The sequence below is a fragment of the Camarhynchus parvulus genome, chromosome 1, assembly GCF_901933205.1.
Source record: "Camarhynchus parvulus chromosome 1, STF_HiC, whole genome shotgun sequence".
In the NCBI taxonomy this organism is placed as follows: Eukaryota; Metazoa; Chordata; class Aves; order Passeriformes; family Thraupidae; genus Camarhynchus; species Camarhynchus parvulus.
The window spans coordinates 113,493,044-113,509,872 of NC_044571.1; the positions used below are offsets into that span (position 1 = coordinate 113,493,044).

At 41.3% G+C, this 16,829-nt stretch overlaps 1 protein-coding gene across 1 annotated transcript in view; it reads right to left on the reverse strand.

The window, feature by feature from the left end:
- Positions 1 to 2,353: 2,353 nt before the first annotated feature.
- ADAMTS5 (ADAM metallopeptidase with thrombospondin type 1 motif 5) overlaps positions 2,354 to 16,829 on the reverse strand; it is a 36,122-nt gene continuing 21,646 nt past the window's right edge. Inside the window, 6 exon segments of the mRNA XM_030947836.1 lie at positions 2,354 to 6,190; positions 9,464 to 9,639; positions 10,271 to 10,446; positions 10,870 to 11,053; positions 12,177 to 12,460; positions 16,142 to 16,309. Coding sequence (XP_030803696.1) covers positions 5,623 to 6,190; positions 9,464 to 9,639; positions 10,271 to 10,446; positions 10,870 to 11,053; positions 12,177 to 12,460; positions 16,142 to 16,309 — 1,556 coding nt within the window. The 3' untranslated portion in view covers positions 2,354 to 5,622.

Genomic DNA, 16,829 nt, shown 5'->3' on the forward strand with positions numbered 1-16,829 from the left:
ATAGAAGTTAAATTTATTGCTCTACAGAATTATACCCTGTCTCCAACTTACTTAATTCAGCATATTTCCTGTATCTGATGGGATTTTAACAATGCCTGTATGTCTGTCACTATATTTCATAAGATAACCTATTTGCAGATTTCACAGTTCACATGATAAATTGTGTAAACCAGCTACTATAAATAAAGAAAAAACTATGCTGTCACAGTGGTGTAAGTCTGAAGCACCTCCAGCAAAGCCAAATGATGCCATGAAGTAACTCTAAATTTATGTAGGTATTACTAAACCCAGTGTAAGTTTTTTCCCCCTGGGAGTGGGAGTTATGGAGACGTAAGTACTCACATAGACAAGAACACACACAAAATATGCACCTGCACTTAGCCACGGGTGTCTGATCATGATCTACGCCAGGCAGGTGTTTGTGGAGAGGATTTTACTGTCCTCACACTGACTCTGAGCCTCCACACACAACTGCCAAGGCAAAAGATGCTGTGAGTTTTGTCCTGTGACTCACAGAGTACAGAGCAGTGGGATGGTGTCGGGATGTCTGGTGTGGTGTGGGGAGGAGCTCTTACACCACTCACCTGTGTTTAGGGCTTTTCAAACTTTATCACTGAAAACTTGTGCTTGTGGTTAAACCTTCTAAACGCCAAAGCCCCTTTTGGGGTGCCAGCTGAGGACCCAATAATCTCTCTTACACTGAGATAATGAGGGATAATTACACACAATGCTGGTGTGTGTAATAAACCAGAAGTATCTGCATTTGCAATGTTGTTTGAAACAAGAATTGAACTAGCTTTACTCTACAAGTTAATATAAGGGCACCCATAGGAAAAAAAGCCCTTGAAAATGTTGAACGTGGCAAGTATGAATGCAGTGAAGCACTCTGGCAGCTCTTTAAAAATCAAATGACTTCATGAAAAAAAGGAAAAAGTCTCCAAATCACGTAACTTTTATTTTCCCCTGAAAATTCCAGCCTATGCCCAGAGAATCCAGTTTTGCCTCCTGCTATAGGCTCCACTTCCTCAGTGACAACAGCATGGCACGAGGAGAAACACTCACCTGAACTTACTGCTCTAAGTCCACAATTAATGATAAACCCTGTTAAAAGCCTATCCTTAAAATCATCAAAGCCCAGCCTTGCGTTTTGGATTAGGCCTTGAGAGGAAGCATCACTGGCCATCCCTAATTCCTCTAAAGCCTTGTGGCTGATGGGCCTTGGGCAGTGCCTGGGTGGCAGAAGAGAGGCTGAGCTGGAATTTAATTCAGGTGAACACTGGAGCAAGGTGACTTCCAGCAGTGTGGAAGTGTTTATGTGCAGGCTGTGGTACTGCCCTTGCAGAGCCATTTGTGTTGGTCAATGAACTGACTGCAGAAAAGCTGGAGGTTTGTCCACATCACATTTTCCCCCTCACACTGCACCCAATTCTAGTTCCCTTGAGGTCTGCACAAGCTGAACTGGAAGAAAAACAGGTATTATTCTCATGGAAACATGTTTTGCTGTTTGGTTTTTTTTTTTTTTAATCTAACTGCCCGTTGTGGTGCAAAGATCTGAAATACAATTAAGTAAAACATTGCAAAGCCTTCCAATTTGGGCTTTTGACTTTTTATAGCCATATATACATATTTATATATGTATATAAACAGTGATAACATAGAAAAACCAGCTTTTTTAATGGTTCAGTCCTCATAAACCATATGTTTATCAAGCTATTTTATAGAGACACCCAGGAGTTTTCTCTTTAGTGTTGTCACTTAAACCTAAGAAGCTGCATGAGTGAAAAGTGCTGGCAACTCAGAGGAACTTCACTCCCATGGAGAAAATTCCCAGTTACTGGAATTCTGCTACAATTAAAGCAAGGGGTAGGATCAGCTTTGGGGGTCAATCACTGAGGCCTCCAGCATGAACTGCGTGTGCCTTTGAGACACCAATCTGTTTTGTGAATTCTTCAGGAGCCACTACAGGGCTTTTTTGGTCTGCAGACCTTTGGGACTTGCTTGTTGAGAGCTTTTTAAAGTGTACCAAGGACCTTGGAGCACAAGGTGTCATCCAATTAAAAAGCTACAACTTCTCGAAGGAAAAGGTGGCAGCAGAAGAAGAATATACATCTACACATGTGTGTATACATATATACTCCTGTTCCATGCAGAAAGTCTTCTAAATAAAATCATACAAAAAATGACCAGTGCCATATATTATGTAAACTCACAAGGTGTAGTTTCAACACAAACCCGAAGCATAAATTAAAAGAGAATCAGAAAGAGAGACAGAGATGATAGCAAAACATTTTAAATATAGAATTTGCACAATTGGTACTTTGTTAAATAAGAATAAATAAATTCATTACATCTGTTCACATACCAGTTGTAAAAACAATAAATTATTTTATTTTTTTTCAGTGCTGTGTTGCTTTTTTTTTTAAACAGTTGCTATTAATCCACAAGATTATTCCCTCTTCCCCTTGTGATAAAACTGTTTCCACAGGAGGGCAGCTAAACTTAATTTCTTGTACACAGTCAAACCAAAGATGCCAGGCTTTTTCCTAATGAGAATATCCTACTTGAAAAGCAGATGCTGAAGACCCCACTGATGCTCTGGGGTCCAAATTCACCCATGGGCACTGGAAGTGTGTCCCAAAGTCAGAGTGAATTTAAAACTGAGATTGTTCCTGGCTGTGCCATGAGCAGAATTCCAGGTTTCCATCCCCTCGGTGCATTTCATGAATCCAGCTGTGCAACACTGGGCAGAAATGTAAACAATGATGTCACAGTGTGAGTGACATGGGATTCAGCTGAGAACAGACCTTGCACCAATTCTTCATCCATCAGGTACATGAGACAGCCTTGCCACAGGCAAGGTTTGGAACTCAACTCTGATTTAGGAGCACCTGAAAAAGCAAGGCTTATCCTTTATCTTACATTTTTCATGTCCTGCCTTGGTCTGTCCCCTTGCCCCTCACATCTTTGCTTGTGTTAATTTGCTTCATTGCTACACTGGTGAAAATCACTGAAGTGGTTGGTTTGTTCTCATATTTATTTCTAAGTAAACTCTTTTATTTTTAAAAGATATTCCTGATCTAAGGAAGCTCTGAATTTATACCCGCATATGGCATGCCTAGAGAGCATCCAAAAGCTTTACTCAGCCTGCTGAATATATAAAAAATTATTACCATGATGCAAACACAAATACTTGCACATTCTGTCTCTATTATGACAGAACACAAACACCACTTAATGCAGCAGCTGTATGCTGAGACAAATGTTGTCTGTGCTGAGACACATTCAATCTCCTGATCTTTTTCCTCTCATGATGGTTTCTATTTGTTATGGACTTTTTGGAGAGGTTCTACAACGTGTAATACATACATAAGCATCAAAATTAGATTGCTTGGAAGGAAAAACAAGGCATTTCAAAGTGATCTTATTTTAACAGGCAGAGGAGGCATAAATGTTTACTTTTTAACATTCTGCAAATCATCTGAGCCTTGATCTCAGTTCTTAGATTGGGATCAAGAATAAATGGGGACTATTCATCAAGATGCACAGTTTTGCACAGGATCTACTCCTGAACAGAAGGCCACACCATTTTTGAAAGCTGATTAATAACATTTGTTGGCAATCCATTTAACAGAGGAGGAGGCCCTGCCCTTGGTACTGTTTATTTAAAACAGGGTAAAAAACCAGATCCTTCTCCAGATTTCACAGTTGTAGATGTAGCAACTCTATGCTGTTTTGAAATCATCACATGATTTTTTAGAGTTCACACAAACATGCCACAGTTGCAAAAACATGTTTGTGTCAGCCTGGAGGCAGACCTGCCCTTCTTGCTCCACACTCCAGCGAGTTTTCCCTGCTGATTTCATGCCTGGGATTTTCAGAAGAGCCTGAAGTGTTTCAGTGCTCAAGTACCACTGACTTACAAGTAAGGCTTGTCTGAAAATCCTCCTGCAGTCTCCTGCTCTCCTGTGCAGTTTAACAAAGGCATAAAAGGTGGGGTTCTACTTTTATCAGTGGTTTTTTTACCATTTCTTTTGGTACCTGTTATCTGAGGGTCTAATTCAAAGCCTGCTGATATTAAAGAGAGCAATTTTACCAGGGTTGCTCTCAGGCCTCCACCTGCACAAGGTGAAATGCCCAGCCTCAGTCACAGAACTTCCACAAGACAATAACAGGATTCAGGAATTGCTGCCAAGGAAAACTGTTACCAGCTACTGCCTGTGCTGTGGAAACAGTCTTATTGATATTGGACAAGTCCTCCACATCCTGATGTGGTTTGACTTCCTAGTGACCCCTCTTCCTCCCAAATGTGGTAGATATACAAAACATGAATGCCTTCTATAGCTTTAAAAAAAATCCCAAAACACACACAGAACAATTAAAAAAAAAAAAGACAAATAGTTACAAACTTTTGCTGGTAAGATGAATACCAGAGTTAGACACACGATGGACAAAACAGTGATAAAATATTAACTGCTTGCTGTGTTTTTTTGACCTTGAGAGCCTCTTGAAAAGATGTTGGTACATTACACATTGTTAAATTCAAGGCAGAAGCCATAGAGAAAATACCAGAGAAAGCAGCTGAACACAGCCTCAGAATATCTGAGTTAGAAAACACTTGATTACCTCACCTGTAAGTTTTGGTTCTCTAACTAGTTCTCTACAAAGCACAGTATGCCTTTGTTTCACGGAGAGGAGCAGCTCAAGCAGCTCTTGCTCAGTGACAATAAGGAGCCAGGCTGTGACACAGCTGGAACCAGGGAGTTTTACAAGCACAGTGTACACAAACTCCTCCTGCAGCCAGCTCCTCCTTTGGTGCATGCCTGGCACACACACACGAGGAGGAGCTGCTGATGCTCCTGCTGCTGGAGCAATGGGGGGTTCCCTGCTCTGCAAGCTGCTGCAAGGCTCCTCCTGAGAATTTTGGGGTGGAAACACAGGATTTGTCAGATATTAATGATATAGTGTCAGGAAATTCCTACCGTGAAAACGTATTTCCTTTTGTCAAAACCAAAAGGTATCACTTTTTAAAACCAGCAGCAAGCTCTTCATTTTCCAGTAAAACATCTGTGGCCCTTTCTGAAGGATGGACCAAGTCCACAAGGGCTGCAGATATACTTTGGTCAATCATTTTGCTTATGTAGTTTGTCTTTTGATTTCTTTAATAGAAGGAAGTGATATAAAGTGATATACCAACTGAAAGATATTTACAAAACAGTATAAAATAAGCTACTGTGGGATCATGGGGACATGTGACATTTCCTAAGGACATACTGTAGTAGAGGTAGGTGAAAAAAGGGGAGATGATTCTGTAACCTTCAAATATCCCAGGATCCTCCATTCACTAGTTTTTCTTCCTTTGCATTATTTTATTTTACGTTTTTGCAGACACAGAGGGCTTATAACAACTTTAACCTTACTTTCTTTGACGTATTAAGACCACCCTACCATTATTTAAAGCAGTGCACATCTTCATTTGGTCCAAACAGGCAGATTCTGCCCATAATTAGACTGAACACAAGTACTTTGAAGCCTTTGCTTCTGTCTGTGTGGGCAGACCTGACACCAGTATGCCGACAGCGGCTTACTCAAACCTCTTGGAGAGCGGCTCAGCACCACCACAGGTTAGCACTTTTTCAGCAAGCACTGTTTGAAGGCTGAGGGTCTCTGGGAGAGTAGACATCCCTTGGCCAGTTTCCCGTGCCCATCCTTGCACTGCACAGTCCTGGTGTGCCAGCCCGTGTCGCACGTTCGAGAGCAGGAGAGCCACGGCCCCGTCACCCAGCGGGGCTGCGCGGCCGGCGCCGTCACTTTGCCACCGCCGCTGCTGGGGACAGAGTTTGGCAGCTGGCCCTGTTTCTTTGGCACGAAGAAGCTGTAGCGCACGTCCACGGGCTGCGTGGGGTCGGTGGCCAGGATCTGCACGATCAGGATCTCCTTGGTGGCCGAGTGGCCCATGGCGTGCAGGAAGTCGTCCTTGTGGCTCCAGCCGCTGTAGTTCATGACGGTGCCGTTGATGTCGATGATGGTTTCCGAGGTGGAGATCATGTACTTGCCGTTGACCAGGTACTCCCCGTTCTTCTTCTTCAGGGCCAGGTAGGCCGTGAACCTGCTCTGGTCCTTGTTCTTGAACTGCCGCACCTTGATGTGGGTGGCCCCTTCCGGGATCTTCACCACGTCCGTGTAGCCCTTGCTGGAGGAAGGGAAAGAAGGAAGAGTCTCACTGCAACGCCTCACAAAGTCACTGGCATGACAGAATCACAGCACCAAGCAGGCTGGAACAGATCTTTCAGTCCAACCTACGGACAACAACATCTTGCTTCATTTCAGTTCAGGCCACCTGGATTTTCCCTAAGATTAATTTAACCAGGTTCCACTCTTGGCCTGCTGTGTTGTTCTTCATGTTCCCCAAGAAGTTTCTACTGCACTTCTTGCAGATTTCTTAATCTTTAGCTTTAGGGACAGTTTGACGTGGGTCAGATACCAGAGGAATGAAAAATAACAGATAGCTTATAGATTTCAGCAAAGGGTGGGAGATATGAAATACGATGCACGCGCTGCCTGCCAAGGAAAAGATAATGAGATATGCATTGGTTACAGCTGTTTCTTGCTGTCTTTGCTATAATGATGATTAAGGAAAGCACGAACAGGGGAACAGCTGGGTAGAGGTACCTTGGGAACGTTTAAAAATAGTCTTGATCACTGAGGAAAAATTTGTTTACTTTGAAATTTATAAAGCCAAAGACTAATCGTCAAGTGTCTAATAAGAGGGGCACCCAAAGGCTTCATTTGTGCCACCATGGAATTCTCTATTAGTTATGAACTATCTCAACTGGGATTTAGAAAAAGAGATTAAACTCTTTTACCAAAAGTGACAAGCATTTAGAACTTGCAAGTGTGCTGGAATTTATCGCTATCTCAAGCATGTTATTTTAACTTTACTGACACATAGAAAACAATTTAAAGGCTTTACATAGCTGTAAGCTACCAGCTGGACACTGGAGATGTGTTTTCATTCCTTAACCCGTGACAAAGCCATCCTGAAAGTACCTCATATCTGAAAGGTTTAATGAGAAAATACATGAACAGTACATAAAAGTGATGGCATCTCCTTTGGGATTGTTTAAAGAACAGACTGCTAATTTTGAGAATTTTTGGCTGCACAAGTAGAGACTGCAGATACTACAAATGAAACATTTGTGCTGATCCCCTGCTATTTCCAGCAATTATGGGACAATGACTTAAGACTCCATTGATTTAGCACCTCCATAAAGCTGGAGCAATATGGTGTAAATCCCAGGCTGGGGACTCTGCTCTACAGCATTGCACAAATATTTTTACATGAGAGTTGCCAGAATAACTCAGTTCAAACATGTAATTAAAGTTACAAAATCATTTATTCAAAACCTACAATCAGTCCTGGAGAATTCAAGCTGTCTGCACGGAGAGCTCTAATGCTCCATGTGCACAGAGAAGCATGTGCAGATTATTTCCCCTCTTTCCCAAATTCTGATAATTTGGCTTTACAGCTTTTTAAACAAAAATCCTAGGAAGCAGGTTTCCCAGAAGATTCTGGTTTGCCTGCTTTAAAATAAAAAAATCACAAACAAATGTTGTCATGGCAATTGTCTGCAATGGGAAATATTAGTTTTGCCTTGTACATTTAAATTTCCCTGTACATTTCATGTACAGATTGTTGAAGTTTATAGTGGACAGCAACAAGGGAGCTGTCATTTTTCAGTGGAGGAAAGATGATTTTCCTACCAGCACTGCCCTTTCAAACAAAACAGTAAAAACAGTTTACAGACAATTAAGATTTCACTATTTTAATCAGGCGTTTATTTTAACGTCAATTACTCGCAGAGAAGAATTGCCCCAAACAACTTTTCCAGTAAAAATAAATCAGCAGTCCCAAATCCAATCAAAATCATATTAGAACACAAATTTACCCTCTGGCCAATCTCATGACAATTAAAGGCATGATTTGAGGAGTAAGATGGTAACTTCACTGGGATAATTATAATACATCTCTCAATTTCCAAGTGTATCTGTGGTACAAATCTGGCCTCTCTGAAATTCATGGAGCCCCTCTAACACTTTTTCTAGAGCTTGATTATTGCCAAATCACATGAAATACATCTCCCACTGTCAACTTCACTTAGACATTCCCAGACATCCCAGTATTTAAAAATTGGAAAAGATTTGGTTTATATAAATACTAATTTGGTTGGAAAGCCATTCTTTTTAGCAGAGATGTTTTGGCATCGTTAGGTGAGCAATCATTGGTTTACCAAGAAGAAGATTAGTTCTGTTTATTTTTAGAATAAGTTCACTCTCCAAGCCATTTTTGACTGCTATTAATCAGTCTGTTGAAATGTATAGAAAGAAAAGATCATTTCAGGAGTCAGATTTCTACTTCTGGTAGCTTTCAACATGCTATGTAAGAATTTGGAAGTTAAAAAATCAAGTTCATGTATAAAAGATGCTTAACACAGTCACCAATTCTGAATAGAAATTGTCAACTAAAAGTTTTTATGTGTAGATCAGTCCTTTGAGATCTTGGAATACGTATAAATGATGATTTAAAAATCCAAATTTTTCTATGAATTTTAAGAATTGAAGAAGGAAAAAAATTAGTTGACAGAAAGGACTTACTTGAGATTGGTCTATCAGTACTGGCCCCAGCATGGTGAGGGAAAACCATGGCAGGAATTCCTTTTATTTTACTTATATTAAATTACAGTTAGAATGTGAACTCTGAGAGAAAAATGGCTCGTGGATAAATGCCATAAATATTTTGACTTTAAAAAATCCATCTGGAGATTAATATTATGCCAATGGACATGAAGGGATACGAAGGGATATAGTCATGAGTAAGCCTATGATACTTCTCATATCTATTTACCTGAACTCCACACATACTCAGTAGTGAGAAAAGGGAATTTTTGGGTATAATCTCTCTCAGCTGTTAAGGAAGGCGTTTACAGCTGTCTGCTTCGCTGCACTTCTAATACAAAGAATGTTTGTCACAAAATCAGGTGGGATGTCCTCAGTGCCACTCAAAACAGATGAAATTAAAAAGCACAGAAACAAGTGGGAAATGCAAAATTTCAGAGACATGCAGATAATTCTGATCCCAACAACTTTTTGATTCACCTCTCTGTTCCTTTTCGCCTGTCCTCTAGGAACCACAATCCATCTGACACTGCAAGATTTGCAAGTGGCATGACATGCTATTCCTGCTTCACTGGCACATGAAGTGCGTGCAGTGTTTTGCCAGTTGATGCTTTGCCAATTTCAGGATAATGCCAGGAGCCAGCTATGCACATCTGGAAACTGCAATAAGCTACAGGCAGTGTGGTTTTTCCCCATGTGAAAGCAAATTGCACTTAGAGACAGAAAGCAAGCAGCACGTGGCAGAGTAACCACTTGCACAACAAGATGCACTTGCTGTTGAGATCAGTACCTCTTTTTGGTGAAGGTTCCCATGACTTTTGTGCAGCTGGAATTGTCTCCTCCACACACCCCACACTTGTCATACTGGAGCTTGGATCCGATGATGCCATCGCAGCCCGTTCGGATGCACTTCCCTCGCACGCAGACCGAGTTGCTGTAGGGTCGACACTCGGTGCCATCAGTGACCTGTGCAAGCAAATAAAACTTGGTTCAGACTGCCACAGAGATTTGTAGGTTTGGATCCTCCTGACAAAACCCAGTTCCTTATTGAAGTCACCAACTCAGAGCAGGTTGCCTCCCCTGACAGATCACACTGACCTTCTCTAATATTGATGGTAAAAAAGCAGATGAAATGTAGCAAAAGGACAAAAGCAAGGACAGCTAACTTTCAGTTTAGAACAAACTGACCACAAGTCACATCTGTGCCACTAATTATCATATGCTAATTGGGTCTTTAGGAGTTACTCACGACTCCTTAAACATAGTTCAGGGTTAGACCTACTCTTTTCTCTTTTACCTCCAGAAAACCCCATAATGACAGAAAACTCCAGGCAGAAAGCCCTTTATCCGCTACTGAAAATAAACTAGTGTAGAGGGGCCCATAATTTTCATGCATTCACATACTGAGATACGGAAAAACTTATCTCATTTTCTGGCCTTAAGGTACAACCACTGGATCAAACCATTAGACCTGATCACACAGTTAAATATTTGCATCACATGATTAACCTTCTTTTCCCTGGTTGTAGGGAAAGATTTCTAAAATATGGGACACTTCTACGCTGGAGCATGAAACCCTGACTGGAGCTGCCATTACCTTCTGAGAAAATACCACATAATAACCGGTTCCTTTGGCTCGGCAGGTGAGCTTGCAGACGTCTCCAGGCAGTACTCCAGCATACTTGGGGACCCATTCCACAAAAGTTTTGACCCCCTTTGCATCAGACTGATAGCCATTCCTTGCTTCACACTGCTCTTGTCGGAAGGATTTAGCTGTGGAATTATTCACATCATTAGTGGCTATTTCAGACCATGCTGCAAATATCATTATGTCCATCTATTATTCCAATTTCTTTCATACATCATTTTTAAGTTACGTCACACCACTTCTTTACTTAGAACTGGCCTTCCAATCCCTCTACTGTTTAAGCTTGGAAATCTCCCAATGGCATAACAAGCAGTAAAGACCTAAAGTTTGAATGATTCATTTTAGAGAACTGACATTTTTAGCTTTCTCTATGGCATCCAGGGCGAGGCGTGGATGAAGAATTAGAATACTGTAGTAATGCTGAACGTCTTGCCTTGATAAATACAATCTGGGGAGGCTACAGTGAGCCCTTGCTGTGTGGTTTCAGGGCAGATAATCAGTGTTTAGTGTCTGTGGAGGGAGGGAAGGCTGGAGCAGGGGGCACTCACCGTTGGCAGGGCAGGGGGTGACGTTGCAGGAGCGGTAGATGGCCCGCTTGCCTGTGCAGTATCTCCCGTTGTTCCTGGGGGCTGGGTTGTTGCAGTGGCGATAGGCAAACTGCACTCCCCCCCCACAGGTACGGGAGCACTGTCCCCAGGGGCCCCAGGATCCCCAGTTGCCATGGCTTGAAGCCTGAAAAACAGCATGGAACAGCAGGAGCTGAATTCGTCATCTAAACATGAATGAAGCTGTTACCTCAAAGTCACTGCTAATGTTTTCCTCAACTGAAGGCAATTCCTTCAGTTGGCCATTCAGGGAAAACAGGTCTTAGGAATCTTCTTTCTCCTAGCAAAGTTCATTTCTATCTTTTATTTGCACACTGATGACATCTCATTTGCACTGCGGGTGCAAAGTCAATGCTGGGCCTTGCTCCACACAGCTGCCTTCAGCCTCTTCACAGAACACACCCACAGTTTCATGGGCTGCTCTCTTATTTTATGCTATGCCTACCAAAAAGGCCCCTTAAACTGGCTCCAAGGGGTTCATCTTCCAGAATAAACCCATACTGCTTATCTGAGATTAATTAAATCCAGCTATTGCAATGTGTAGGTATTGCTTGGAATTACTGGCAAGAGATGGAGCTGTCAACTCTGCTCCATTGGCTATAGTATTGCAATATCATGTAAAAGCATAGAAATCCATAAAAAAGGGTACAGAAATCCATTTTAAAAGTGTTAAAAATGCTCTATCTTGATTTGAATGGCTCCCATAGTTTGCAAATATTTTCACAAAGCTCTACAAGTCGTCATCTCTTCTGTGGGTGTAACAGAAGGGGCTACTGTCTATCCAGAGAATTTTTAAGCATCTGAACTGTGCAGCTGACAGCTTTCACGAGCCTGGGGATTCTTCAGATGTATGAAGTAGAGAGGGGTTCTCTGTCACTGGAAACACAAACTTTTCTGATCCAGAATTTATATTCTGGATTAATTTCATCTGCCCTTTTCTTCATTAGAATTAGGGACCTGAGGCCTTTCCAGATAAGGGCTGTAAGTTAAATGTGGAGATGAGATTTATCTTGCTTTCTGTGCCAGGTCAGAAAGCCATGACTTACTGAATGGGAAAATCACTACGTCCAGTTTTCCAGGAACAACGGCTTTCCTTAAGGAAGAAAATACACTTCCTGAACCTCAGCTGCTATTTTCCTACATCCTTCACCAACAATACCCCAATTACATGCTAAAAAAACAAGGCAGGTTTCAGTCTGACCAGCCGCTCTGAGGGATCACCTTTTCCAATTCCCCTTGGGGTAACTTACAGAGTAGTACTTCTTCTTGGTTTTGTCCACGCATTTCCCTTGGAGGCAGATCCTTCCTTTGCCACAGGGGGTTCCCTCGACGGCGGGCAGCTTCTTGGTGAGGCAGACCATCTGTCCCTGGCGCACCACGGCGCACCAGAGGCGCGAGCACACGTCCATGCCGGGGCACACGGTGTACTCGGCGCCGAACGCCAGCTTGCACTGCCGGATGGCGTCGTACGTCTGCCCCGGCAGCTCCTCGGGGCCCACAATGTGCTTCCTGGGCTGGTCCAGCAGGCAGTTCCCTACAGGAGCAAGACAAGGTGTTCTTTACTCACTTTTGACTGTTCTTTTCCCTGCAGTGCTGCATTATTGTTTTGCAACAGTGAGCCTCCTTCAAGGGATGATGATGTGAAAATTCGGAGGTGGTAGCATGTTTTCACAAGGTCAAACTGCTGCCACTGTGTTCTGACCCTGTTGCTGAGCTGCCTGTTCCCAGCTTGAGGTGTAAATGAGTTTTACCCAGGTCCTTTTGGCCTGTCAATGCTTTACACAAGACCAGGAACACATTCCGTGCTATTTATTGGTTTGCGATTTAAGGAGCGAGCTGGACTCATGTAAGCAAGACTCAAAGTAAGCACAGTTGTAATTTGAGTTTTAAATCAGGATGTCAGAAAGGGATGCCAGAAAAATCAAAAAGCACAGACTTGTAGCCGATGAGGCCCAAAAACCCAAACAAAACAGATTGAAAAATCAAAATTTCTACCAGGCTAAAGGAAAAATATAAGCTGGGTATCAAAACTAATGTTGCCACTAAAGCTGGACTGCACTTTTCTTCTAAGGAGTGATACTTGGCTGATTATGGAACTAGTTTGAAAAGGGTCATGCAATTTATACAAAAACCCATAAATAACAGGAAGATAAAATTGCATGAATGTAGAGATTTGTATTTGTGTTTTAAAGTCTGCAGTGGTCAAGATTTGTCTGGCACACTCTAAAAATGAGAATTCAAATTTTTGTTCTAGGTATCTTCTGATAGCTGGGGTTTCTTTTACTATTGAAAACCTCACTTGTTGACATGCAGAACTATTTATTCAGTGTAACCTCTTTTACACTTCATGAAAGGCATATGTGGTCTGGGCAAGCTTCACTCATCCTCGGCCAAAATAACTCACCACAATTTACCTCACTTTGGAACCCACACCAGAGTTCTTCACTTGCATCATGGCTGAAAAAAGCCTATCTATAAAACCCTCACTATTTACACAAAATGGAATAGAATTTCAAGTTATGGCAGGGAGTTTAAGCAAACCAAATACCCCATTTCTCAATAGCTTGAGTTTTCCTTCCAAAACACACACTTACTGCAACTGTTCTGCTCTTCTAAAGACTAATGCCAATTAGCCAAATTAGACAAAAATTCTTTCTGTGTGATGACTTGCAACCAAAAACTATCTTGTTAAACCTGTTCCATTTGCTGACCCTGATTTACCCTAGCCTTTTATTTAATCTGGATTATGTTGAAATTTTAATGCAGACAAGGTGTGCCAATGCTAGCTGTCATGACGTAAAGATAATTAAAAATACCCCTGGTTGTTGTAGTGTAAAATATTAGAGATGTGATGAGGAGTAAGGTTTTTCTTGGAGTTTCTGGACATAATTTCCATAAGTTCTGGCAAAAATACACTTTGTAAAAGTAAACAGCAGTGGAAATCCTCTTTCATATACCTTGTGAGGAGGGAGGAAGCCACTGAAATGTGAGGGCAGTGATGGGAAGGCTGTAGCATGTCAATATTCAGTATTATACACTGCTTTTGTACCTATGCCTAAGTTTATCAAACTCCCAAGCAGAGCTGTTTTTCAGTATTTTAAAACACCATAATAACACTTCATTTTGACTGGAAGTACAAATTTAGAGAAGGAAAGAAGAGTCTAATCCTTGCATATACTCATCTGTCAATCATTTCAGTTTCACAAGCTCACAGAGCAAATATAGCATTTTCCCCCTCCAGAACACAGGGGAATGAGATCCAAACTTCTCCTTAACTGAGGGAAGTTGTGCAATCTCTACAAAGCCAGGTGCTCCAGCTGATCTCATACAATAAATTCAAAACTGAAGGCCCCTAAGGATTTCCCACAGGAAAAAACCCCATCTTTATATGGGTAGACTATAACAGTGTCTGAGTTTGGACAGGGTGCAGTGAACTGCAGGTGTTTTTACCACCAGCTGGTCCAACCTCCTGCTTGTCATGGCCCCTGGTGGGAGGGCAGAGAGGGCTTCAATTCTCCATTACATTTCAACATCCAGAGCATACACATACTGCTATTCCCATTTTTTTTTGTCCTGAGCACCAAAGAACATCTTTGTGTCCTGGAATAGAGCAACATTGTTGGCTGATGACAGTGCTAATTAAGCCATCTCATTATCTCTCTCAATGCCATGTGTAATATATCTTGGGGGAAAAAAAAGAAGGCGGAACAAGATCTGTGCAGGAAGCAGATAAGCAGGATATAAATTAATTAAAATACAAACAGTCCTTGTTCCAGGTTGCACAGAGCACTGGAACTGAACACACCAAGTCCCAAGCAACCATCCCACAGCCTGGTGGTTGGCATGACAATACAGGCAATTAGTACCTTTGGAAAGGCTTTGCTAAAAGCAGATGGATATAAATGTCACTCTCCTCTGGACACAAACTGAGCCTTTTCTTCCTAAATGTCAGACTGTTGTCTGGGGTCATCTCACGAGTGTAAAAAAAATGGTGATACCATGACAGAGCTGTTTATTGTTCTCAGAGCAGGCCCCAGGAGACAGGGAATCAGCACCTTTGATCCTCCCCAGCCCCCTGGCTGACCTTGGACAAGACATTTCCATTGGGATTTACTCAGCTGACTTCATGTAACGCTGGTGTCTGCAGTGCACTCAGCTGTCAGGTGTTTCACTGCTGAGCAAAATCAGTTTATGGTGTCATTCAGCACCACTCATGTCCCCAGGGCTGCTGAGGCCACTGATTGTCAGATCAAGTTTTCAAACAATTTGAAGTCAAATTATTGACTTTCACTTCAACTTAATGGAAGTTTCTATTCTGTTAGGCCAGATCTCTGATTAAAAAAAAAATTAACTGGGAAATTATAAATTTCTACAGAAAAGAAGACTGTTACTTAGAAAAGGTCTCTGAATGGCTGATCCCTCAAGAAAAAGAGATTCCTTAAATATGCATTTGAAATCACACCAATAGCATCAGCAATACAATTAAATCTCAGAGGACTACAGACCTACATGAAGAGAGGTTCAAATTTGCTATGAATAATTTCATCATATGAATAACTCTTGAAGACCACACACCTAAATGATAGCTATTCATGAACTGAGGAGAAAACAGTTCCTTACATTCTCTGAGAGGTCATTCATGGATGGTTGGAGAGTTACCTCAGTAACTCAAAAGGGAAAGTTCTCTTCATTTGTGGAAATTAATTTGGTAATATTAAATCAATGCCAGAGCAATATGGATCATAAAATAGGATAGTACAGATTAATGGATCTAATAAAATGGAGAGAAAAAATTAAGTCATTCAGAGAAAAATATTTCAGAGAGCACTGAAATCAGCCAACAAAATATTTAAAAGCAAATCTTTACATTCAGCAGACACACCATACATTTATCCATAAGCATTTTGGTTACCATAACAACTTGATCATTCACTCAATTATGTCATTTTTATCTCAGCATTTTGGAATTTGAATGGTTTGTTTAATAACTGCAGTTGCTTTGGGAGCACAGTGAAGACTTTAAAATTCATTAAAGAGTGAAGTCGAAGATTATGCTTTTTCATTTCTACTTTTGGAAAATGAAATTTTTGTCCTTATTCCCAGAGGGGTAAATGCCATATTTAGCAAATAAGCTGCCATAAAATGTTCTTATTAAAAAATACAAATTGACAGTAAAAAGTACCATGTAGCTGACACAGGGAGTGATAACACATACCATGGCCATCATCAAAGAATTCTGTGATAGTTGCTGAAGTGCACTTGGACCAGGGTTTTGAAGCATCAATGCTGGTCAGAATGGAGGACATCAGGCGCTTGTCCTCCATGGAGCCAAAGTTCTCCTCACAGAACTTGGAGTCATCATGGGAAAGCCCAAGCAAGTGCCCTGTGGAAATGAAACAAATAAATAAAATTATATGACTATCCAGAGTTTACCAGCTGGAGCTCACAGTCATGTGAGGGAAGGGAACTGTAATCATTTATATTTATCAACAATTGATTTCTTACTGTTTTTCCAAATCACCTTCAGCAAGAAAAACTTCGTGAAAATGTTCTGCAGCTGTCTAGAAAGGTGCTACATCTTTTTAAACAGCTAAAAATAAAAGTATTTATGATGCAACTAAACAAAGGGTAGAAGAATGAATGGGAATAAAGCTGCAGAGAGCTGAAGCCTGAACTTATTGCTCAAAATGTTCAGCCTAAGCCAGAAGTTGATTAATAAGATACGCAAGGCTAAACCAAGAGTCCTATAACAATAAGGACAAGACCGCCCATTAAAGCCACTGCAGAAAACAAAAAAGCCTGATGCCCTGAAAGGGACTCATTCTGCAAGATTTGGCCTTTTCTTTTTTCAGGTAAGTGAAACCATTTCTGTTTGGCAATACTTCCTATATAAGGCCAGATAA